The sequence below is a fragment of the Peromyscus eremicus genome, chromosome 2, assembly GCF_949786415.1.
Source record: "Peromyscus eremicus chromosome 2, PerEre_H2_v1, whole genome shotgun sequence".
NCBI lineage: Eukaryota > Metazoa > Chordata > Mammalia > Rodentia > Cricetidae > Peromyscus > Peromyscus eremicus.
Window position 1 is genome coordinate 63,591,255 of NC_081417.1, and position 24,126 is coordinate 63,615,380.

Genomic DNA, 24,126 nt, shown 5'->3' on the forward strand with positions numbered 1-24,126 from the left:
GGCCAGGGACCAGAGACTGACAGAGGGGAATGAAGCTGTATGGTTAAACTGTCACAACTCAATTGAAACAGTGTTTCCTTGGTCAGCTTCCCCCTCAGTCACCCGCCTCCTCTTTCCTAGTCTTCCCCACTTTGGACTAGACCTTGTGGACTCCTGGGTCTCTCTCCACTTCCCACCTCCCACCTAGTAAACAGCACAGTCCAGAAATCCCTGCCTCCAGCGGTGGTGGCTTCAGGAAGTCTTGGGGGTTAGGTAGCAGAATAAAGAAAGCGGAGTCCCAGGCGTCAGTAGTTCTAGCTGAAGCCCAGGATTGTGGCCTGAAGTTAGCCTTTCGGCTCTGGGTAAAAGAAGCCTCTATGATTACACAGGAATAAGGGACCTCACCACAAAACAAAGGCAGCTACTTGCCACCAACCTCTCACGCTTTTACCTGTTCAACTGTAGCTGCAACCTTGACCCCTAACGCTGTCACCAATTCCTAACATTAACCCTGACTTTAATTGGTTTCCTAATTCCCCATACTTTGACACTCATCCCTTTCATAGCAGACACTTGTACTAATCTAGCTTTTATTTTTAAGCCTACATCCCTCCACTTTAACCCCTAATCCTAAAGCTCATTTCTAAATTGCTTCCTAATTCACCTTTTCACTTAATATTAACCATGACAATGGCCTTTAATCCCTAAAACGGGCTTCTAAGCCAATTCCTGTTGTTGATCCTTAACCTGATTCTGTACTCTGATTTATGCTGGTCCTTCCAGAGAACAAAATAATGACCTCAATCTAATGTCACCTACACCAAACAGACTTGACTTATGCAGCTAATGTTTAAAATTTAGTCCAGCTTCATAACTTCTACCTTGCTTCCTAAACCCGACCTAATCCCAAACTCACCCCAAGCTTTCCTAACCACATACTCACTATCTGCTAACACCAAAGGCCATCCCCGCCCAGCGCCTCTCTGCCACCCCATTCCTCACCCTCCCCCAAACCTAGCAGAGACAAGAGAACTGCCCGCTCCCACAAAAGGGGCCTGCCTCTCGCAACACGGCTAGCTTAATTCCGAACCCGAAACGAAACGCATTGGACGCTGACCTCCCCAACAGGACCGGACACAGGATATGCAGGACGATCGGGGCCCCGCCCGCCGCTTCCCGGGCTGGCCTGTCCCCGCAGCCCCACCTAGACGCTCCGGCGCGGCCCGCCTGGCCTACCTGCGCTGCCCGGCTCTGCGCCCCGCCCGCCGGCCCGCTACCCGCTCGTTCTCTGGGTTGCTCTGGGGCTCCGGCCTCGCCCTCCCTTCGACACTCGGGTCCACTTCCGTCCTGGAAACGTCCCCCACCCGCCGGCGGCGCCCTGGGCCCGCGCTCTATGGTCGCGGAGACTTCAGGAAGCTGCTCTAGCCGCAGCTCTCGATGCTCGGGCACCCGCGAAGCCTGGCCACCCCTCCCCGCCAGGAAGCGAGGGTGCGGCGCGCTGGAGAGAACGCCCAAACTAGGCTGGAGTTCCCTTTTAGACTCAGTCTTCTTTTTTCTAGCTCGCGGCGAAGGCGGACCCGGATCTCCAGAATCCCCGCCCTGGGGTGTGGGAAGCTGTAGGGACGTCCCTAAATTTGCATAGCCCCCGGGACGTGGCGCACACGAGCCACTTCCGAGTTGGAGGGAACTCCAAGTCCCAGGATGCCATGAGGCTCTCGGTGCATCACTTCCGTTGTGTTGGAAGCTGAGGAGACTAGAAACTGGGAGGTGGCTGTTTAGAGTGACCGCTGGGTCCTCGGCCCTGCATCCTGGAGTAGAGTGACTAAGGTAAGTCAAGCCGATTTGACAGTTAGACCGAGGGGTCGTACCTAAGGTTCGGAGACTGGATCTGCGTGCAGGGATTTCTATCCATAGGTATCCCAAATGGATCCTGGTGGTCAGGACCTGCTAGCTTTGGATCCTGGTGATCAGGACCTGCTGGGCTTCCTGCTAGAGGAAAGCGGAGATTTGTGGGCTGCGAACGAGCAGGACGTGGAGGCCCCGCTGGACTTGGAGCTGTCACCTTCCGAGGTGGGTGGGGGTTCTGAGTAGGGTCCATGAGACCCCAGGGTACAGAGATTAAATCAAGGCCTGTGAATTTGTTAGAACTCCGTGCAAGAACTGAGCGACTGGGAGGTAGAGGACTTACTGAGCTCTCTGCTCAGTCCCTCGGCACCGCTGGATGTTCTCAGCTCCTCCAGCTCTTCTATTCGCCATGATCACAACTATTCCCTCCCACAGGAACATGTCTCCATAGATCTAGGTGAGTGTGAAATGTTAAGTTATGGGGGAGGGAAGAGCTCACTGGCCTAGCTAGCCCTACTTTCGCTTTCGCAGATATTGGGAACTTCGAAAAGGAGGGGTTCCGCGTGACTCCACTGCGTGTGGAGGAAACTGCAGCAGAGCAGGTACTGGACTTGATTTTTCAGGATTATCTCATCTTGCAGGACTGGGGCCAAGATTCCCCTATTCTGCTCTGACATCCCCATGCAACTCTGCTCTCCACTATTTCCTCCAACCCTAAGGAGATTTCTAGGCTGATGCTGACTGAGGAAGAGAAGAGGCTCTTGGAGAAGGAGGGGCTTACCCTGCCCTCAACTCTTCCCCTCACTAAGGTAAGGTTTCTGTTCGGGGAGCAAAAGCTGGAGGGGGATTGTATGACTCAAGAAGGCAACTTCAGTTTATTTCATATCAGTAACTTGAAAAAGGACTGAGGTCAGAATCTTAGCAAACTTGCTGCTAGTGGGAAGCTGGGCAGGTGGGTAGATGATGGGCTGGATGCAAGGGCAGTTCCTGGTCTGGTAGGGTTTATATAAATTGTGGCGTTCCTTTCAAAATTACCAGTGTATGGCTTAGCAGGAAAAGGCCCTTGCTGCCAGGCCTGACCCGATATCTATCCCCAGGACCCACATGATGGAAGGAGAGAACTGACTCCTACCAGTTTTCTGATCTCCAAATAAGCCCACACCCACATACAAAAAATAATTTTTTAAATGCCAACTAACAGTATAGAGCCTTGAAAAGGACTGTAATTGAAGGGCCTTTGTTGCTGGTTATTTTTACTCTTTTGGGGGGCTCACCACCCAGCTACCAAATAAATCACACACGGAAGCTTGTTCTTACTTATAAATGCCTGGCCTTAGCTTGGCTTGTTACTTGCCAGCTTTCCTTAATTTATCCCATCTACCTATTGCCTCTGGGCTTTTCCCATTCTTACTTCTGTAAATCTTATTCTTACTCTGTGGCTTGAGCTGGGTAGCTGGATCCTGATGCCTTCCTCCTTCTTTGGCTCCTTCTTCAACCCTTTCTTCCCAGATTTCTCCTTCTATATATTCTTTCTGCCTGCCAGCCCCACCTATCCTTTCTCCTGCCTTGCTATTGGCTGTTCAGCTCTTTATTAGACTATCAGGTGTTTTAGACAGGCACAGTAACACAGCTTCACAGGAGTTAAACAAATGCAACATAAAAAAAAAAAAAGCACACCTTAAAATACTATTCTACAACAGGCCAATACAGATTTCATTGTGATCATGGTACTCCACCTCTTGCTCAATGGTAGAAATGTTTGGGAGGCTGAACCAGTCTAACAAAAACAATTATCAAAGCTGGGCATGATGGCTCATATCTCTATAGTTCCAGCACTCTAGAGGCAGAGGCAAGAAGGCCCTCATAAGATCAAAGCCACTTCCCAAGTGCTGGGATTACAGGCATACACTACATTTGTAGCTAGAGTTTTCCTGCCTGGCCCACCTCAGGACAAATCTCTCTCACCTGCCAGTCCCACAGCCGCTTAGACCCAACCAAGTAAACAGAGACTTATATTGGTTACAAACTGTATGGCCGTGGCAGGCTTCTTGCTAACTGTTCTTACAGCTTAAATTAATCCATTTCCATAAATCTATACCTTGCCACATGGCTCGTGGCTTACCGGGATCTTCACATGCGGCTTGTCATGGTGGCGGCTGGCAGTGTCTCTCTCACCCAGCTTCCTGTTCTCTCAATTCTCCTCTGTTAGTCCCACCTATACTTCCTGCCTGGCCACTGGCCAATCAGTGATTTATTTATTGACCAATCAGCAACACATTTGACATACAGACCATCCCACAGCACACTACTACATCTAGCTTTTGTGGCAAACCCTTTTATGTCATTTTCCCATTTTCCTTTTTAATGTTTTCATGGTATCTTTTGTTATATAGACGTTAAATTATTTAGGGCAGGAGAATCAGGCGTTAAAGGCCAGACTTAGCTTCATGTTGAGTTCAGGCGAACCTAGGCTCCATGAGACTGTCTCCTATCCCTCCACCACCATTACAAGATGAATGAGCACTGTATTAGTTCATAGGAAAGAAAATAGAATTTGGAATTATCAATAGTGGTTCTGTCCCTAGGACAGTAACTGTCTTGTCCTCCTTTACACTGGCCAGACCGTACCTTAATCCCCCACCCACTGAGGTTTGAATATGGTACCTCATGCATGCTTGTCAAGTGCTCTACCACTGAGCTACATCCTCCAGCCCTGTTTGTTGAGACAGGGTCTTGTAAGCCCTGGCAGGGCAGACCTCAGACTATGTAGTGCATAAGAAATGCCTTTGAACTGATCTTCCTGCTTCTAACTCCCGGGGACTAGATTACAGGTGAATGACATCACTCTTGGCTAGTGTCCAGGTTTGACAGGCTATATCAGAGACTATAAGAGTTAACAACTTTATTCAGTTTTAATTTCTGAAAAAAGTTTAAATGCCTTAAAAAAAAGGATATATTCTACATAGTCCTGGAGATTCTAGGTAAATACAATGGATAGGAATTATAAGAAGATTGATATTGGTTTAGGTTAAGGATGGATTTTTTTTTTTTTTTTTTGTTATTGTTGTTAGTTTTGAGGCATGGTCTTATGTAGCTCAGTCTGGCATCAAGGATGGTCTTGAAGTCCTGATCTGCTCCTTCTCCCTCCCAAGTGCTGAGATTAAAAGCCTGTGCTACCACATCTAGCTGAGGAATTTTTTTTTTATTAATTAAATTAAAGGCTGGAAGGATGGCTCAGTGGTTTAGAGTACTTTCTGCTCTTCCATGGGCTCCAGGTTTGAGCCCCGGCACCCACACGACAACTCACAACTGTAACTCTAGTCCCAGGAGATCTGAAACTCTCTTTTGGCCTATATGGGCACCAGGCAGACACATTATACACAGACATACACACAGGCAAAACACCCATACACATAAAAATATCAAAAAATAGTCTGGCTTTTGTGCGTTAAACACCTGGTCCTTGGAGCCATTCACACAGAAGGTGAATGCCTACTGATCATGGAAGCTGTGGGAGTCTTTCACTGGGAAGAGGGTTGACCTTAGCTGCCGTCCCACACTGTATAATACGATATAGGTATATAATGGTCACCTAGGATGACCTTTTCCCGTCTTCTCGTAGGTGGAGGAACAGGTTCTCAAACGAGTGCGGAGAAAGATTCGCAACAAGAGAGCTGCTCAGGAAAGCCGCAAGAAGAAGAAGGTGTATGTGGGAGGGTTGGAGAGCAGGTAGGGAAGAAAACATGGGGAAAACGCTGGAAGCCGTACGTTTTTGAAGGGAAGACACAGGCAATATTTTGATGTCCATGTTATCTTCCAGGGTCTTGAAATACACAGCCCAGAATCAGGAGCTGCAGAACAAAGTACAGCTTCTAGAGGAACAGAATCTGTAAGCAACCACTCATAGTCATTAATCTTTTAAACTCCTTTTTCTAATGACTTATTTTTACTTTATGTGCATTGGTGTTTTGCCTGCATATATGTCTGTATGAGGGTGTCAGGTCCTCTAGAACCGGAGCTACAGTTGTGAGCTGCCATGTGGGTGCTGGGAATTGAACTTGGGTCCTCTGGAAGAGCAGTCAATGCCTTAACCACTGATCCATCTTTCCAGCCCCGTCATTAATTTCTTAATGCTTTCTCACTCTTTCCACTATTCCACATTTGACTTCTAACTGGATAGCTCCTAAATGCAAACATCTGCTGGTTGGCCTTTATTATCAGGTCTCAAGCTCAGAGTAATGGTAAATAAATTCACAAGTAGTTAAGGAGAAATTAAGTACCAAGACAAAGAAAGGGGAGAAAAAGCCGGGCGGTGGTGGCGCACGCCTTTAATCCCAGCACTCGGGAGGCAGAGCCAGGCGGATCTCTGTGAGTTCGACGCCAGCCTGGTCTCCAAAGCAAGTTCCAGGAAAGGCGCAAAGCTACACAGAGAAACCCTGTCTTGAAAAACCAAAAAAAAAAAGAAAAAAAAAAGTTATAACTGAATAAATTAAAAAAAAAAAAAAAAAAGAAAGGGGAGAAAAGAAAATACTGGAGGTAGTCAACATCAGAGCAGTTGCAATTATGGGGATGGGACTGGGTGGGGAAAACATTCTAGGCGGAGAGAAGACAATATATTTGTGTTTGGCTGGAACTCTAGTACGGGGGGTGTTGACCTAGAAAGTAGAGAACACAGTACCTGGTGAGGATTACATGCATAGCTGACCAGGTGTTAGAGAATTCTGGAAGGTATTTGCAAAGGAGTTTAGGTCAAGGCAGAGAAGTTTTTATTTTTTTGTTTCAGTAAGGAACTACAGGCATTTGTCCACAAAGAGGACATTTGGGAGTCATTTGGGAAAAAAAGGCAAGGCAGTTAAGAGATTGGATTCACTGCACCAGTAGTGAGGACGGCTAAACCGGAGGGTTTCGTTGTGACTCCGTGCTAGGCCAGGGCATGCTCACCGTTTCCTCTCTTCCTTTAGGTCCCTTCTAGAGCAACTGAGGAGACTTCAGGCCTTGGTCATTGAGATAGCCAACAAAACCAGCAGCGGCAGCACCTGTGTTCTGGTGAGAGGGTGGGGCAGGAGATCCTTTTCCTGGCGGAGACAGGGTGTGTGGCCAGAGCCCTTCCTTCATCTCCTCTCTCCTTGTTTTCCAGGTCCTTCTCTTTTCTTTCTGTCTTCTTCTTGTTCCTGCCATGTACTCCTCGGACACAAGGGGGAGTGTGCCCGCTGAGTATGTCGGTAAGAGGCTTCAGGACACCTTGAAGGCATGGGCTCTGGTAAAGGGCTTCTTTGGTGCTGTCTCCTGACAGACAGGTCTTTGTCTCTTCAGTGTTACACCGTCAGCTTCGTGCCCTCCCCAGTGACGACCTCCCTCAGCCGAAGCTGCCTGCCCAGCAGTCAAAGTTTCCGAAGGACAGCACAACCCAGTTGCTGGGTAGCTCCGAACATAGGCTCCAGGCCTCCGGCAACTTTTCCTGCCTGCTCTACCACATGCCTCAGGAAGAGCCACCCCAGCACTGGCCACTCCTTGATCGTTCCTCAGAGACCCCCTTCTCAGGCCCCAACCCTCCCCTGCAGGCAAATCTTTCAAAGAAACAGGGGTGGCTGCCTCCCCACAGCCCTCCTTCTGTCATCTTGCAGGGCAGGTATTCAGGTTAGAGGGGAGAATATCCTCAGCCTGAGGATTCGTGTCTGTATTCAAATAAAAAGGAATAGGGGGAAAGGAAAGCTGGCCTTTGCTCTTGTGCCCTGTTAGGATGCCTGGGAGCTCAAACACAGCACACTCACTAGTTTTAGGGGTCTTTTATTTATATCCATGTGTATCTGTTGTTCCATGAACAGACTTGGAGAAATTTACTGGCCTTGACTATTTCATCCGCGGAAGGAACGGGTAGGGAAGAAATAAATAAGTGGTTCTTCAGCCCCTTTTCCTGGCACAGCTGGGGAGGGAGAAGGGGAGGGGGTGATTGTCCTAGTGGCTCAGGGCTGCAGGAGTATGGGAAGGAGGGAAGACCAGTGTGGAGGCTGGGCTTCCACAGTGCGGAGGGATCGCTCCGGACTGAGCTTTGGTCCACATTCAGGTTCTGTGCTTAGTCCTGTGCCCTGTGTGACGACGACTGGCCGCTGCCCTTTTTATGCTGCTGCTGCTGCTGCTGCTGCTGCTGCAGGGCCAGCTGCATGGCCCAGATGCTCAGCGGCCGCATGTAGGCCAGTGAGCGGAACACTCGCTGCTGACAGTATGCCTCTGGGGTCTGGAAAGCCAGGCCCAGTCGTTCCCATACAGTGCGGTAACAGCCTTCAGCTGTCCGGAAACCTTCCCAAGTCAGACCCTGCCGGGAGAGGGAGAAGTCATACATAATAACTGGCCTCATGGCACAGTTACCTTAGCTGAGCAGAGAAGATAGTATGCCTTTTGCCCTCAGGTTAGAACCTAAAGGCAAGAGGTGGAACACATGCTAGGGAAAAGGGGGCTCTGTGGACGGATAAGGTGACATTAGGATGTTCCTGGAATAAATTTAGTTGTTGAGGAAGTTTTGTGGACCACAGTACAAATGGTGAAGGGATGGGAAAGGGAATAAATACATTACCTCTTGAATCATGGTGGCTGCCAGCCCGTAGACCACACCCACCCAAACTTCATCCGACTGCACACTGGATCTATCGGGAACACCATGAGGCTGCATCCCATTCACAGCTCCCATGGCTCCCCCTGCAAAGGCCTGGACATTGAGCTCAAAGATGGTTTGGAGAGCACGGACCACATGCAGGGTAGGAAATACCTAGAGCAGGGAGAGTAGAGGCAGAGAGAGTCTCTTAGACTTGCTTCCCACCCAGGGAAACCCATCTTGCTGGCTTTTCTCGTCTCTCACCTCAGTGTCTCCTTCTCCCAGGCCACAGGCCCTCAGGAACCACTGCCCAGCACACTGGTCAGACATGACACTACGGGACTGAGGCTGGGAGCTGCTGTCATAGTTGTAATAGCGGCCTGGAGTAGAGGGAGGGCAAAGGAAAGCTGCTTGTGTCCATGGAGGTGGCTTTAAGAGGCCCCAGGTTGCTTTAACTCACCATTCCAGAGCAGTCTCTCATAAGCTTCTCGGCCTCGACAGAGAATGGAAGAAAACTTATCCTGGACATCCTGGGCCCCACACAGAACAGCCATCTGAACCATCACAGCCACGGCGGCCAGCCACAGCCCTCCACAGTAAGCACTGATCAGGGACAGGGGCTGGGTCAGACTGGCAGTCCAGCCCCTCCCATGCATGAGCGCTACCATCCTTACGTGCCCAGTTCCCCACCTCAGACCTGGAAATCCCCACCCCCCAACCTGGGGCCTGTGGTAACCCATCCATCATAGGTCTGGTCTGCGTAGCCTCCATTCTCAATGAGTCCATCCTGGTCCTTATCAAACTGCATTTCAGACTCCATCACAGCCTAGAGAGGGATCAAGACACAGGCCAGAGGTTCAAAGAAAGGTACTAGCCATCTGGGTTCTCCTGAGACATCATTCATGTCCCTGGTGTACTGGATACTATATACACATGCCTTACCAGACACACAGGCCACATGTCCTTCAGGAAGCCTTGGTCACCAGTCAGGTAGTAGTCCCGGTAAACTTGCAACACAAACTTGAGGTTCAGGTCCTTCCAGTCAGCGGTGTCATGAATCAAATATGCATTGACTCGGAGCCATGGCTCATCATCTGTTGGAGGGGAGGGGACGTGCTTTATCTGTATCAGTGGACAGGATAGAGGGTATAAACACAGAGGAAAGGTGACCTTGGGACAGTGGACCCTTACCTGGGTCCCCGATATCATGAGGGATAACGTTCCTCCTTTTCACAGGCCCCACTACCCCACTCATCAGGTACCGTCGCCGCGTCAGGTCCTCCTTGAAAGTGGCCAGAGCTGGGGGAGCAGACCCGCAAGTAGGTGAGGGAAAGCAAGGACTGGGCAGGCTTGGGGTGGGTCATAGAGCTGTGTGTGTGACCCCGGAGGAAAACCAATAGGCAAGAGGTAGGTATGTATGCTCGTGGCAAGGGGAAGGACACATCATTTGAGACTACAGAGGTTCAAGGGTAAAGTAAGCTAAGAGAAGTTACCCTCACCCATATCGTACTGTAGACTGAGCTCAAGTTTGGGCCACAGCATGACAAGGGCAAAAGAAGCATAAAAGTGGACATCATATGTGTTGTACATGCGATACTCCTGGCCTGGAGGGATGACAGAGAAAGACACTGTTGCAAGAATCCCAGCTTCCACTCGATAGCCCTTCAAAGTTGGAAGTAGGGCACAAGCATCTGTCCATAGTCACCATTTATACCCTTACCCCATCAATATCTTGGGACAGGCAAAAATCTATCATTTTGCTTTATGCAGGACACTAGCCTGACACACCCCAACCCACCAGCCGCCCATACCCTCAAGATAGCCAAATCGCCCATAGTCCTGCAGGATGGGGCGGAGCTGATGCATGCTGCCTCCCAGCTCCTCTGGGAGAGAGTCTTCAGGAACTTCCAGCCATACTGTGCCTCCATCAGCCAGGAAGTATAATTCATTGAACAGTGCAGATTTGTACCAGGCAGGCAAGGATCTGGGAAGCCAAGAGGAGGGAATGGATCTTTATGAGCCTCTCAGGATAGAGAGGATTCTAGAGTTCAGAGGAGTGGGGCACTAAGTGAATCCCAACACAGCCCTACTGAGTGGAGGGTAGAAACAGATCAAGTCCTATTTGGAGTAAGTGCCCGGGAAAAAGTACAGGAGGAGGGCTGTACCGGCACCTGTCATCCAATACTGGGCCCTGCCATGCTGAGATTCTCTTCTCCCAGTCTGCATATTGGCACAGTGCGTAGTGGCTAAGGGCAGGTGCCGCATCACCATCTGAACCAAAGAACCGTGTGTAGCGCCTGAGGTGGAAAGAAAGGCATAAGAACGGATGCTGGGTCAGAGCCCCGGTGCCTTAGGGTCCCTGCGTTTACCTGTAGTGAACTTGGCTCTTAGCTCCAAACATGATCCTAGGCATGTCCCAAGCCAGTGAAAACTCCAGGCAGCACCGGCCCCGTGGTGGCAGCTTGCTGGAGATACAGACAGCCCCAGCAATACCCTCTCCTTTCTGCGAGGGGGTGCTTTGGCCTAAGAAGCACAGAAGAACTCAGCACAGGCACTCCCTTGAGCCCCACAGCTAGGGACAAGACCTGTTCATCATTAGGTCTTCCACTCTGGTCCTAAGACAGGACATCAGCCTTTCTTCCCAACACCTCCCAGTCAAACCCCCATCACCAGCAGGGGAGTCCAGCTGTCCATCCTGAAGTAGGTCCTGCCACACCTGCTGCCCAGTGCTGTCAGGGTCGAAGGCTGTGATGTGGGTTACCGTGGTGTCTGCCTGTTAAGGGGTCAAAGACTCTGTGAAGGCAAGTACCAGGACAGGATTCTGCCTAGCTCTTCTCCTCTTACACACTGCCACCTCTGAGTTCGGAGGCTGAGGGCTGTGATGAGGATGGGACTTGGGAGTTGACGACATGAAAGAGTGAGAGGTGAAGTAGGTTCAGGGTCGGGCTGTGAGGGCAGGGGCACAGGCATAGAGGTACAGGGCAGCCTCTCCCATTACCGTGCAGCGTGCAGCCACAGCCATGGTGTAGGGGTTCGGGGGGCTGGGGTGATGCAGGAGTAGTCCCCGCACAGTCTTCCCATCCTGGTCCAGACAGAAGGGCTCATTCCACAACCCTCCTGGCGCATCTTCTTCACCCCCTAGTCCATTCCGCATAGAGAACATGATGGACACGTCCAGAGCTTCATCTCCTTCGTTTTCTATATCCCACACAAAGACTCCTACAGGGAGGCAGCTGTCCTGGGGATAAAAGGCGGGGCTCAGTCTCGGTGTATCCATCCTTGGCTTCGCTCCTCAGGATCAGTCATGGGCATCGAGAACCTTTTCAAGTATTCCTCGCTATCTTCCCATCTTCCCGGGAAAATGGCCTACCAGAAGCTCTCGAAGGCTAGAATTAATGGGCCTGGGAAGCCAGTGTAATGTTCACAGCTCCAACCTCTCCCTTTCGTCGGTCATCAGACTTCTCCAGAGCTGGGTCTGCGGGGTGTGTGTGTGTGTGTGTGTGTGTGTGTGTGTGTGTGTGTGTGTGTGTGTGTGAGGTGGTGGAGGAAGCAGGAGGAAGCCTCACCTGGTAGTCATGTGGCAAGATAGGTGTGACCTGGCGGCAGGTGAGAGTGACGCCCTGGCCAGGAAGCTGGTAGACTGTCCAGGCTCGGGGGTAAAGGGCATGGTAGAAAGCAAAGTGACCACACAGGCCCCAGTTCCAGCTGCGCAGGACACTTGGACGCTCCAGGGACAGAACTTGCTGATACACAGTCCGCCCAGCCCGACGCAAGCATACTGTAAACTGGATCAAGAGAGCAGACAGGCTGGAATAAGTAACCCACAGCCATACACACTGGTCCGCTCCCCCAAAGCATTTCCTCCCTTTTCAGACTCTCACCACCACCTTAGGCCATCTCCCAGCTCAGTGAGCCACCACCTTCCTGATCTCAGAACCTTAAGCAGGCCTATACGATCTCTGCCTCTAGTGGTAGCAGAAATCAAGAGGTGCCCATCCCTACTTAGGATGATTCAGTGACTCCTAGGGCACTCGGGCTGATTGCTAAACTCTAACCTGGCTATCTGGTCACACAAATACTCCCCAGTCTTTGAGCACTCTTCCATTCCTCTTCATGCCTCTGCCCATGTTCATCTCCATCTAGTTATAGCCCCTCATCCTTCAAGGACTAAGTCACATCTCTTCCTCCTTCCAGCAGGGGCTACTCTGTTATGTCCTAGTCCTCTTTATTCTGGTATTTGGTGAATTACGTCACAAGGTTTTTATCCTGTGTCCCCAGTTGTCCCATGGCTTACTCTGAAGGCAGGGGCCATTTCTAGCTTACTGAAGCGAACCTCTCAGAGCTGGTGTGTGTGTAGAGAACAAGCAAAGTCTCTGCAGAGGTGTCTACTGCACAGCCCCTCATGGTGACTGTCTGTTTGCTCCAAGTCTTATTTCTCCAGTAAAACTTTAGGCTCCAGAGAGAAGGAACACTGGAGGTTTAATATCTCTTTCTTGGTCCAAACTATGCTTGGTATTTTTATTGTATATAAAGTTTTTCTTTCCCTTCCCTCTTTTGAGATAGGGTTTTGCTATGTAGCCTAGGCTGGCCTTGAACTGGTGATCCTCCTGCCTCGGTGCTGGGATTACAGAGATGGGTCTAGCCATAAAACACTTTTTCATGTTGCTAGTAAAGTACAAATGGTTGAGACCACCAGCTCTTTGTTAGAGAGAAGACTGGTTCTGATTCCCTACCATGCTGCCTTGAGCATGTTACTAATGCCCTCTGGATCCTGTTTCCTCATCTGTAAAATAATCATGATAATGGTACTTTGTAGGATTGTTAATACAAACATCCCCAACGCCTACCACAGTGTATTGACACAGCATACAGGCCATAATTACTGCAGACTCATGCTTCCAAAGGCATTCCCCTTGGAATATGGAAGAGATGAGGCATGGGCAGGGGGTGGAGCATGGCTATTGAGCACAGCCACTAAACTTGAATCGAGAAGGACACTGTCACCAGCAGGTTTAAGATCTGCCGTCACCTCTCCTTTGAAGATAGGCTGAGAGCTGGAGGCTCCCCCACGAAAAGGGACCTTACTAACTCAGAAGGGGAGGCCATTTGAGAGCTATGATGAAAAGAAGGTCATATACTGTAAGATAAGGCCCAGAGCGGATCTAGAAACAGAAGTGAAGTCTGAAGCTTTAGAAAAATGAAGACAGCTAAAGAGGGGGGGTTTGGGGAGCCCTGGGCAGACCCCCTGAGATGATCTGCAGCAGCGGAGCTGACCTTTGGCTAAAGGTTGACAATCTAGGTGAGGAGAGGTCGCGCTGTGCATCTGTTTTCACCAAGACTTTTTAGGTTTTATTTTACCCCTTCCGATCTTTTCAAATGCCCTTTAAAAAAAAAAAAATGGGGGGCCAGCCCAGATGGCTCAAGCAATGAAGGCACTTGTCACCCAGCCTAACAACGGGAGTTTGGGATGGAATGCAGGCTGTCAGACTCGGGTGGCTTTACGTATTGAGTCACCTCCCTGCACGCCCCCTCCTCCTTTATTTTGAGAGAGAGTCTTAGGTAGCCCAGGCTAGTGTCAGCCTCACTATGCAACTGAGGCTAGTCTTGAATTCCTGATCTTTTTGTATCCACCTCCCAAGTACTAGGATAGGGATATGCCATCCCATACTTGTTCTTTTAGCCAGTTTAAATGACCCAGGAATTTTCTGCTCTTTGGAGGGTACTGGCTGAGCTAGTGCCCAGAAGACTGTGAGCTAGGCAGGAGACATGGACATGAGAATTATCAGGCATGTTTATTCTTTCAAGGAACATGGGTTCTGTGTTCATCTTAACATACTGTCCATCCCAGCACTGGGCTGAGCCCACAGCATCCGGAAAGCATTTACTGGACTGCACCATGTGGATGTCTAACGGCCACATTCCATGCTAGTCAAGAGCCACGACTTTGCCTGCCCCCCATTTCCTGACTCTTACTTGGTCTGCAATGACTGTCTGGTGCTGGTACATCCCAGGATTAAGCTGCCAACGACAGAACTGGCCTCTCCAGCCCCGGGTGATAGTGCCTCCTCCAATGCCACCCAAGGGACAACCTGGAAAGAAAAATCAGGATGGTCAGTGGAGGACTGGAAGAGGAAAGCAAGCCCACATCTCCTGTCTGGGCTCTAAAAGCCTAGGAATGAAGCTATGAAGTATGCATGAACTAGAAACCTCTTGCCTGCCTCTGCAGAAGCATAGAAATCAGACCTCTAAAAAGGGCAGCTGAGCTGAGACTCACCATAGATCTGTCTCAGGGGTACAGAATTGAACATGTCGATGAAAGGAGTCTTCTTTTCCACCTGGGTCTTCCGGTACCACCACTTCAAGTACCTGAGGAGCAAATGTCAATGTGAGTAGGAGGGTGAGTGGGCTGGTTTTTTTTTTTTTGTTTGTTTGTTTTTTTTGTTTTTTTTTGTTTTTTTTGGTTTTTCGAGACAGGGTTTCTCTGTGTAGCTTTGCGCCTTTCCTGGAACTCACTTGGTAGTCCAGGCTGGCGTCGAACTCACAGAGATCTGCCTGGCTCTGCCTCCCGAGTGCTGGGATTAAAGGCGTGCGCCACCACCGCCCGGCCAAGTGGGCTGTTTCTTATCTGCCTTTGTCTTGGTATTCCGTTGTGATCTCCCCCTAAATGTCCCAAGAATGTCAGGCTCCACGAACAGTCCTGTAATCATAGCATTCTGAAGGCTGAGGCAGAAGGGTCACAAGTTTGAGGCCAGCATAGACTACATGGTGAGACTCTGTCTCAAACGATAACCTAGGACCCATCACTATATCTTCCAAACTGTCTTCCTCCAGTTCAGGGTCCCTTATCTTCCCAGTTGCCCCAGTCCTCACGCAGGACACCCTTGTTTCTCTATTCTGATTGTTCTGACTCCACCACCACTGTGTGCGCTTAAATCTCAGGAGTTTTTGTCTGTGTTCAAAGGACTAGCTGCCCTTCCCTAGCTACATCCTCTACACATCCCCCTAATTTCCAAACAAGCAGAAGCTGCCAAAAGGACTTCCTCTTTTAAAAATGACTTTATTTACGATTATGAACGGTGGCATTTAAGGACTATCCAGGAAGACTGAGTACCCCGGCTAGAGACAGCTGGTGTTTCTATGTCCTGGACCATTTCCCCGGAAGCCCCATCCCCCTCCAGTTTTACTGTAAGTTTTCAGATTCGGCTCTTTAAAAACACCCAGTAAATTAACTGGGCATGATGGCTCACGCCTGTAAAACCAGCACTTGGAATTGAGGTTAGCCTGGGCTACATAATGATTTCCAGGACAACCTGTGCATCAGTGAGAACCTGTCTCAACAAAATAAAACAAAATCAAAATACCCACTATAGTAAAGCTTTCTAAAACATCACAGCGTTAGCCTGGTGGTGGAGGCCCATACCTTTAATCCCAGCACTCAGGAGGCAGGCGGATCTCTGTGAGTTTGAGGACAACCTGGTCTATAGAGTAAGTTCTAGGACAGCCAGGGCTACACAGACAAACCCTGTCTTGAAAAACAAAACAACAACAACAACAATCACAGTGTTTCCCTGTTCTTGCTCCTCGCTTTGTATCAACAGGAAACCATCAACACGGTCACATACAAGTAGACGGCTCTATTTTGAAGGCTAGGACATCTGCCTCAGCCTGTTTCTAGTCTTATTCCGTATACATTCTCGTTCAGGAGGGTCACTAAGCAAGCCCTGCCTTGCCAGTCTTTCCCACGTCCACTCTCCTCCTTGACCAATCACTTTACACCCAACATTCAGTCACATCTAAACAAGTAATTAGATATGTGAACCCTCAAGTTTTTGTTTCCGCATCTACAAAATGGGAATAACTCTGCCCTAGCTACCTCATGTAATCACCGAAAGATCAAATAGCCTAACAGATAAGAAAGTCATAAAGCAGAATATTGGTGACAGGTATGATTATTGCCACACACTATCTCAGTTCCTAATTAGACACTGTCTTGTTATTTCATTGTGTTCTGTCATGTGAGCATGACATTTTTAAGTTCCTTGGGTTCAGGGACAATGACCAAGACTAGATGAATGTCTGCCACAGCTCGAAGCACGGGACAAGGCACAGGGCCTGCAGCCCGTAAATATTTGATGAATTCATAAGTGAATGGATGTACAGACAGTTGACATAGAAAGAGCAATGGAAGGCAGATTGGAGCGAGAGTTGGGAGGGGAAGAATGTATTAAGAATAATGGAAGGGTGTACTCCAGAGACAGGGTAAAAGGCGTGGAAGACAAAGGATAGGTGGTGGCCAGTTTAGAGGAGAGGGCCGCGGTGAGAGGCTGGAGGATTGGAGAATTAGAAGATACTAAGACAGGCAGAGCAAAGGACTGTCGGGTAGTAAACACTGGCTAAGGGAACAGCAGTCAAAACTGAACTCTAAGTTGAGACTCCCATAACTAGCCTGCCAGCACTCCTGTTCAGGGTGCCCCTCAGTTCAGCTCACTCCAGGGGGTTCCCTGCTCTAGTTTGGCAGTTGGCCATTCCTGACATACTCAGTTTTCCCTATAATACCAATCCCAGTTCAAAAATGATCATTCTGAATTCTCAGCTCTGCTTTATCCTCAACCCGTCCCATTCCAAAAGCTGTGTGTCGATGATACCCGCCCTATGCTAGTATGGGAAGCCAAGGTCCAAGGGGCTGAGCAAGAGCCTGAGGCCTCTGTGACTCAGCTCACACTGAGTGGCTAAGAGGCCAGGATGAATGGACACATGTTCTTGACCTTATCCTGATCACATGCAATCCTCTGTGCCTGTCTCAGTACCCGAGGTCCCATTTGGACACAAAGGCTTTGGGCCAGAGTCGGACTGGAACAGTATGGTGGTGGAGAGACAAGCCTGTGGGCATGCCTAGGAGGAAGGATTGTCAATATTAGGTTGACTAAAGTGGGAGGATACTCCTTAACTGTGGGTGACCATCCCATGGGCTGGAGTCCCGGACTGAATAAAAAGGAGAAAGGAAGTGGGGGTCTAGCCTTCACTGTTCCCTGCTTCTGGCTGTGACACCATGTGACCAGCTGCCTTCATTCCTGCCACCATTACTTCTCTGCCTGACAGAATGTACCCCCAAACTGTAAGCCAAAACAAACCCTTAAGTTACTTTTGTCCGGTTTTGATCATAGCACTAAGAAAAGTAACTAATACAGTCAGTTTCATAAAGGGCCTAGAGGAATGGTTCTCTGATAGGCCACCCACGGGAGCCAAGTGTCCAGGCAGCACAAGGCCCTTCTCATTGCCTGGAGCTGGAGTTAGTTAGGTAAGTGGACTTCCTGCCAGTCCCACGGCACTGACCGGGGCAGGAAGGGCTCCCTAGTTTAGAAGCTGCTGGGGTTGAGTTTCCCAACTTTTATGCATCCCTCCCCAGCACTGTGCTTATATATGCACTGACTCAGAATGGCCTCAGAACGATGCTCTCTGCCTTTCTATCCCTCTGTTCCTGTTAATAGGTATGCCTGCTCACCACCAGTCTTTGAACTCAGAAGGGTTCTATAGTACCTGCTCTGGAGTGTCTGTAACCTCTGGGATGGGAGGAAGAACTAAGGCTGGCTCTGGAAGACTTAGCTACTAGCACTGGGGACGCTGAAGCACATCTGGCTAGAAGTCATCCTTAGGGGTCCGGGGAAGTAGTCCAGTGGTGGCACGCATGCTCTCTACTACTGAGCTTTCTCCCCAGCTCTCCCCCATTTGTTACTTGGGGATGCTTTCACTGTGGTGTTCAGGTTTGCTCTGAGCTCTTAGGTTCAAACTAATCCCCTGCCTCAGCCTCTCAAGTAGGTGGCACTATATGTGTGCACTACTTTGCCCAATTCCGTCTTTGCTTTTTGTGTATCAGAAGCCCTCTGTCACAGAATAGAGTGAACTTCTCACCCTCTCTTTAGGGTTGACGACAGCCAGACTCAACTATTCCAGGAGTCCGAGCTTGAGGAAAGGAACAGATGAATGCTGGGACTGAAGCGGCACATGCTTAAATAAGGTACACAGACTGCTTCAGCTGCTCAAGTTAACATAGACTGGAGAACATCCTCCTCGCAAATAAAACACTGTATCAATACAACAGAGGCTGGTCTTCTACTTTGCCACAGAGTATAACTAATCTCGGAGTTAAGTCTGGGAAAGAGGAAGTGCTCAGGAGCGAGCGCCTAAATAGGAAAGGCTGACTGCCGGACAACACGCTCCTTCTGTTTGCAGCCGGGGAAGATGCTGGGAAAGAAAGGTTGCAAAACCTCTTCAGTCTCACCCTCAAAAACTGCAGGGTTAAAGAATGCAGGGGATATGGCACACTTGACAGGCACCAGGGGCCCAGCTGCTTGATTACCCTTTCCCACTTATGCAAGGAGTCTTGAATGGGAACAAAGGAATCAAGGCATTCTAAGGATCTACTCACCTCAAGCCCATACCGAAATGCTTTACCAAGTTGCTTAGAGAGACGTTGTTAGCCTGAAAGGGTTTCCTCTTCTCTGCAAACTCATGAGCCAAGCAGATCCGCCAGCCAAAAGGAGGCACCTGGTAGCCCCTAGCTTTACCCTCGTAGGAGGCCATCAACTGCCCAGAGTCCTCTGAATTGCAGGAGCCTGGCTCATTCTGGCGTCCACTGTCCTCAGGGCTCCCGCAGTCAGTAGCCCGCACAGCCTCGGTGTCCCCAGTATCTTCAGGACAATAAACTTGTGGCTCTCCATCGGCACAGCTGCTTTGCTCTGAGGCCGGTACGCAGGTTATCATGTTCACTGGATCCTGGGTCCTCACGACCCCGGTGGCCTCGGGTCCCGCTGACAGGTTTCTGACGTCTTGAAACGCGGGCACCAGTTGCGGTTAGGTACGGTCCCGGAGGGCCCGACGCTGGGGAAAGCCGTAGGAAGCTGGTGTCCGGGTAAAGTCTGAGAGCTCTGGCTGCGGTGGCAGTGGCCACAGCAATAAAGTAGCCGCGGGCTCTCTTGGGTCGCGTCTCTAGATCCTAGGCTGGAAGGGTTGGGCCTTGTTGTCATTGGGCCGCGGCGATTAGCTCGCCCGGCCCAAGGCCGACCGGCTCGGCGGACGGGGGCGGAGCCGCGGTACCTGCCCGCAAAGCACCGCCCCTGGGACCCGCCCCGGAGCTCCCGGCGACCCTCGGCCCCGCCCCGGGCCGCCGCTCCAGGGTCTCCAGGGCTGGGTACCGGGTCCCTCCGGCCGGGATCCCCAGCGCCCGCGCTCAGGTGCCACCGCTGGGAGGGTGACCCGCAGCCCAGGGACCACCCGAGCCCCTTCCGGCCGGAAGCACCCTACAGGTCGGACCGGAAGGGGTGCCTCAACGCTGCAGTGTGACATAGGAAGTCCCGCCTCTGCCGCGCCGCTGGCACCGCGGACGCCACCGATCTCCGAGCCGGTCTCGGAGGGGCGGGCAGGTGAGGACCTCCATCTGTAAGGGTCCGCGTTTGAATCCAGAGTCGTGACGCGCAGCGGTGTCTTGGGCTAGGATGTGGAGCCTCGAGGGAAGCGGGGACAGAGGCAGGCCTGGGGGCCTGTGGGTGGCGGCGCAGGGGGCCTAGTCCGACTCTGGACTCAGAGAGGTCCTGGGGCAAGAGCGACGCCCTCACGCAGGCAGTAGAGAGTCAGTATCTGTCGCCCATCCAGTCCGCCTGCCAGCTCCCCAAATCCCAGCGCTTCCCACCCGCACCGAAACTTGAAAAACCCTACTTGGGACCCAGATCGAGACATAACCCTAGGTCCCAGGCACTTCTTCCTTCTTTCCCCGGTACTGACTTCTGGCACTGTGTGTGTTTCCTTCTAGATTTGGTTCTGGAGCTGCCATGATTGAAGTGGTGGCTGAGCTGAGTCGAGGTCCTGTGTTTCTGGCGGGGGAGGCTCTGGAATGTTTAGTGACTGTCACTAATCCCCTGCCCCTGAGCGCCACTTCTGCATCCAGGTGGGGATGCTGGTACTGAAGGTGGTGGCCCTTCCGGGAGGAAGCCCGGTGTCGCTCGCTCCTTCTAAATCAGAGCTTTGGTTGTCCTGTAACTGCACTACCGTCACCTCCTCCTTGCTCATTGTAGGGAAGGGCTTTTCGACAAAGATGCGGATGCCATGGCCCCCTACCCGCCTCTCCTCCTCCTCCCTCTTTGAACTTGATGCGCTTTGCATTGCGTAGTGGTTTCACTTTGGGGGTTCTGGATTCCCTGGTCACTAGACAGTCATCTCACCGTGGTGGTCTGGTCAGACAGTATCGGAGGGAAAGCATTTGTGAAGTCAGGAACTATCTTCTCATTCCTTCTTTTTCCTCTTCCACAGTGAGGCTCTGGCCTGGGCCAGTGCCCAGATCCACTGCCAGTTCCATGCCAGCGAGAGTCGAGTAGCACTGCCACCCCCTGACTCCAGCCAGCCAGATGTCCAGCCTGACAGCCAAACCGTCTTTCTGCCACACCGAGGTTAGAGATAGAGTATTTGTCTTGGAGGGAGGGGAAGTCATTGTCACCCAGAGGTAAAGTTAAGTTCTTACGTGATGTAGTCACCAACACACCACAGGTGTAGGGGGAGGTAACTGTTGATTTGGGGCCCTAAGACTGTTCCCATATTACAACAGAAAGAGTTGGCGGTTTTCCCTGCCTCCACTTGCTGTGTGACTCTGGTCAGTAATGGACAGTGGAGTCATTTAGCTGCAGTCTTTCTTATTTTTCATAGGTGAGAGGGGTCAGTGCATCCTTTCTACTCCACCAAAAATCCTGTTTTGTGACTTGAGGCTCGACCCTGGAGAGTCCAAATCATGTGAGTGATTGTCCCCCAGCCTGGCATTGCCTTCTAAGTGTCCTGGAGGGAGGGCCCTGCTGCCTCCAGCTGCCCTGACTACTGTTTCCCAACCAGACTCCTACAGCGAAGTGCTGCCCACGGAGGGTCCACCTTCCTTTCGGGGTCAGTCGGTCAAGTACGTCTACAAACTGACCATTGGCTGCCAGCGCGTCAACTCACCCATCACTTTACTCAGAGTCCCTTTGAGAGTTCTTGTGCTGACTGGTGAGTCAGGTTCCTAGAGGGAAGGGTTGGGGACCTGTCGGGACTCCTGGCGTTAGGGACAGTGCTGGGGATGAGGTGGGGAGCAAGCTGAGACATAGACCTTAAAGCATGGCTCCCCTTCAGCCTCCTCAGGCTGGACTCTGAAACCAACTGTCTGTCACATCTCTGATTCCTCCCAGCATTCCCTCTGCTCGTTCTCTCTAGGTCTTCAGGATGTCCACTTTCCCCAAGATGAGGCTGTGGCTCCATCCAGTCCGTTCTTAGAGGAGGATGAGAGTGGGAAGAAGGATTCATGGCTAGCTGAGCTGGCTGGGGAGCGCCTCATGGCTGCCACCTCCTGCCGCAGTCTCCGTGAGAATCCTTTCATAACTGTCCTGATCCAGCCCTTCCCTTAGTGTATTCCTGTCTGAAAAAGTCTCCTGTCTACCACATCCCTTCATGGTCCGCTAATACCTTGCCCCCGTTATAAAGTCTCATGTTTTGGCCTCTGAGACTCCGTCTAGATTTTCCCCAGTGTAAACTGTAGCCTTTTGATATCTATCCTCCCCAGATCTATACAATATCAGTGATGGCCGAGGGAAAGTCGGGACCTTTGGTGTCTTCAAATCTGTGTACAGACTCGGCGAGGACGTGGTGGGGACCTTAAACTTAGGGGAAGGAACTGTGGCTTGTTTGCAGGTGAGAAGGGACCAGCTTTTATTAGGCTCGGCCTGGAGGGCTAGGGTGGAAGAGGGGCCTGCATAAAGAGGGGTGGTTTGTAGAAGTGGAAGTCGGGGTTCCTCAGAGCTACCACTCACCTACAGTCCATATTTCCGAATGTCTGCTGCTATGCATCTCTCTTCTTGCTCCCAGTTTTCAGTAAGCCTACAGACTGAAGAGCGCGTACAGCCTGAATACCAGCGACGCCGTGGGACAGGAGTTGCCCCTTCAGTGTCCCATGTGACTCATGCCCGGCACCAGGAGTCCTGCCTACATACAACTAGAACCAGCTTCTCTCTGCCCATCCCTCTCTGCTCTACCCCTGGCTTCTGCACTGCCATTGGTGAGCACCCCACCATTTCGGAGAAGGGCGTAGGGGAAGTAAATGCCGGGCTTAGGTCCAGTGTAATGGGTCCTGGTCCCAAAACTCCAGACATACATACCCAAGCCTTTGCATTTTCTCACATCTTTCCTCTTTCCCTGTCTGTTAGATGTGCTGACCCCTGAACTCTTACTGGCTTTAAAGTACAGTTCCTGGCCCCGTGATGCTGAGCTCTGGCTCCTCAGCACATTTACTTCAAACTACCTAGTTTTGACTATGGTGACCTTGTGTTTCTAGGAGTTGATGCTGCAATCCTTAACGGTATCTCTGGTGAATATGTTAACACACCAGACTTCTTAAAAAGAAATGTTTGATCGAAGCTCCTGCCCTGTGTCTCCTTGTTTTGTTCGAGACAGGGTTCCTGGCTGTCCTAGAACTCACTCTGTAGACCAGGCTGGCCTCGAACTCACAGAGATCCACCTGCCTCTGCTGGGGTTAAAGGCTTTGCCACCACTGCATGCCTTTTTTTTTTTTTTTTTTAAAAGACGGGATTTCACCGTAGCTGTGGCTGGCCTGGAGTTCACTGTGTAAACCAGGTTGGCCTCAAACTCACAGAAATCCACTTGCTTCCTCTTCCTGAGTGATGGGATTAAAGGCTTGCACCATCACACCCAGTCAGGGAATTTTAAATGCATTTATTTATTGTATTTTGTGTGTGTATCTGGGCAGGTGCCCCGCAGCATGTGCATGCAGGTCAGAGGACAGCTTTCTGGAGCTGGTTCTTTCTGCTAGATGAGTCCTGAGAATCAAATTGAGGTCACCAGGCTTGGTGGCCAGTCCCCTCAACCTGCTGAGCCATCCTGGTGGTTCTGAGTTTGTTGTTTATTTACTAACCACATCCTGTCACTGGCTTTTACTACCCGCCACTTGCTTGCTTTTTTTTTCCTTTTTTGATTTAGGGTCTCATGTAGTCCCCGCAGCTGGCATCAAACTGACCTTGAACTTGTGGTTCCGCTGGCTTCACCTAATACAGGGATTACAGGCGTGTGCCACCACACCTGACCTACTTGCTTTTAGACCAGTGGTTCTCAACCTTCCTAACACTGTGACCCCTTTCATACAGTTCCTCATGTTGGGGTGACCCCAACCGTAAAATTATTTTCATTGCTACTTCATAACTGTAATTTTGCTACTGTTATGAATCATAGTGTAACTATCTCTCTTTTCTGATGGCCTTAGGCGACCCCTGTGAAAGGGTCCTTTGACCCATAAGGGGTTCGAGACCCATAGGTTGAGAACAGTGGTTTAGAGTCTCTCCCTCTGTCTTTTCCTTTCACAGTGTCTTTGAAGTGGCGATTGCATTTCGAGTTTGTAACTTCCCGAGAACCAGGATTAGTCCTTCTGCCCCCACTGGAGCAGCCGGAACCTGCGACCTGGACAGGGCCCGAGCAGGTGCCTGTAGACACCTTCAGCTGGGACCTTCCCATCAAAGTGCTCCCTACAAGCCCCACCCTGGTCTCATATGCTGCCCCAGGCCCCAGCACCAGCAGTATAACTATCTGAAACTGGCCCACATGCCCACCGTGGCACTAGTTTCTTCTAGATACTGAAACTCAACACCTGGACTCGGGTGGGGCCCACTTTTCCCACACGGGGCCCCGCAGCACAG

The 24,126-nt window shown here is 50.7% G+C and overlaps 4 protein-coding genes across 6 annotated transcripts in view; 2 read left to right on the forward strand and 2 right to left on the reverse strand.

Moving 5' to 3' along the window:
• Window positions 1–1,458, reverse strand: part of Tln1 (talin 1) — a 32,509-nt gene extending 31,051 nt beyond the window's left edge. Inside the window, exon 1 of the mRNA XM_059254217.1 lies at window positions 1,216–1,458. The gene's annotated coding sequence lies outside the window, so the exon portion shown is untranslated. The remainder of the gene's footprint in view (window positions 1–1,215) is intronic.
• Creb3 (cAMP responsive element binding protein 3) lies at window positions 1,421–7,664 on the forward strand. Its single transcript, XM_059254218.1, has 10 exons — window positions 1,421–1,806; window positions 1,894–2,049; window positions 2,125–2,281; window positions 2,356–2,426; window positions 2,544–2,633; window positions 5,447–5,553; window positions 5,645–5,713; window positions 6,786–6,870; window positions 6,962–7,046; window positions 7,138–7,664. Exons 2-10 carry the CDS (start codon window positions 1,903–1,905, stop codon window positions 7,464–7,466), a joined length of 1,140 nt encoding a protein of 379 aa, XP_059110201.1. The 5' UTR covers window positions 1,421–1,806; window positions 1,894–1,902; the 3' UTR covers window positions 7,467–7,664.
• Window positions 6,655–19,719, reverse strand: Gba2 (glucosylceramidase beta 2). 3 transcript variants are annotated; one of them, XM_059254215.1, is made up of 17 exons: window positions 18,840–18,861; window positions 14,688–14,779; window positions 14,387–14,502; window positions 11,980–12,198; window positions 11,412–11,646; window positions 11,084–11,186; window positions 10,783–10,936; window positions 10,585–10,710; window positions 10,225–10,397; window positions 9,913–10,017; window positions 9,605–9,712; window positions 9,356–9,507; window positions 9,133–9,239; window positions 8,874–9,016; window positions 8,678–8,820; window positions 8,396–8,587; window positions 6,655–8,137 (listed from the first exon to the last, which is right to left on the reverse strand). In XM_059254215.1, exons 2-17 carry the CDS (start codon window positions 14,688–14,690, stop codon window positions 7,898–7,900), a joined length of 2,319 nt encoding a protein of 772 aa, XP_059110198.1. In that variant the 5' UTR covers window positions 14,691–14,779; window positions 18,840–18,861; the 3' UTR covers window positions 6,655–7,897. The 3 variants fall into 3 exon arrangements, with proteins under 3 accessions (XP_059110198.1, XP_059110196.1, XP_059110197.1); XM_059254213.1 differs by having other exon boundaries at window positions 6,661–8,137; window positions 11,412–11,651; window positions 18,840–19,719; XM_059254214.1 differs by having other exon boundaries at window positions 6,665–8,137; window positions 8,678–8,793; window positions 11,412–11,651; window positions 18,840–19,719.
• On the forward strand, window positions 19,587–24,036 carry Rgp1 (RGP1 homolog, RAB6A GEF complex partner 1). The gene is made up of 9 exons (XM_059254216.1): window positions 19,587–19,833; window positions 20,220–20,354; window positions 20,717–20,853; window positions 21,107–21,190; window positions 21,287–21,436; window positions 21,641–21,787; window positions 21,987–22,114; window positions 22,289–22,478; window positions 23,797–24,036. The coding sequence occupies exons 2-9, from the start codon at window positions 20,239–20,241 to the stop codon at window positions 24,018–24,020; spliced, it is 1,176 nt and encodes a 391-aa protein (XP_059110199.1). The 5' UTR covers window positions 19,587–19,833; window positions 20,220–20,238; the 3' UTR covers window positions 24,021–24,036.
• The last annotated feature ends 90 nt before the right edge of the window (window positions 24,037–24,126 follow it).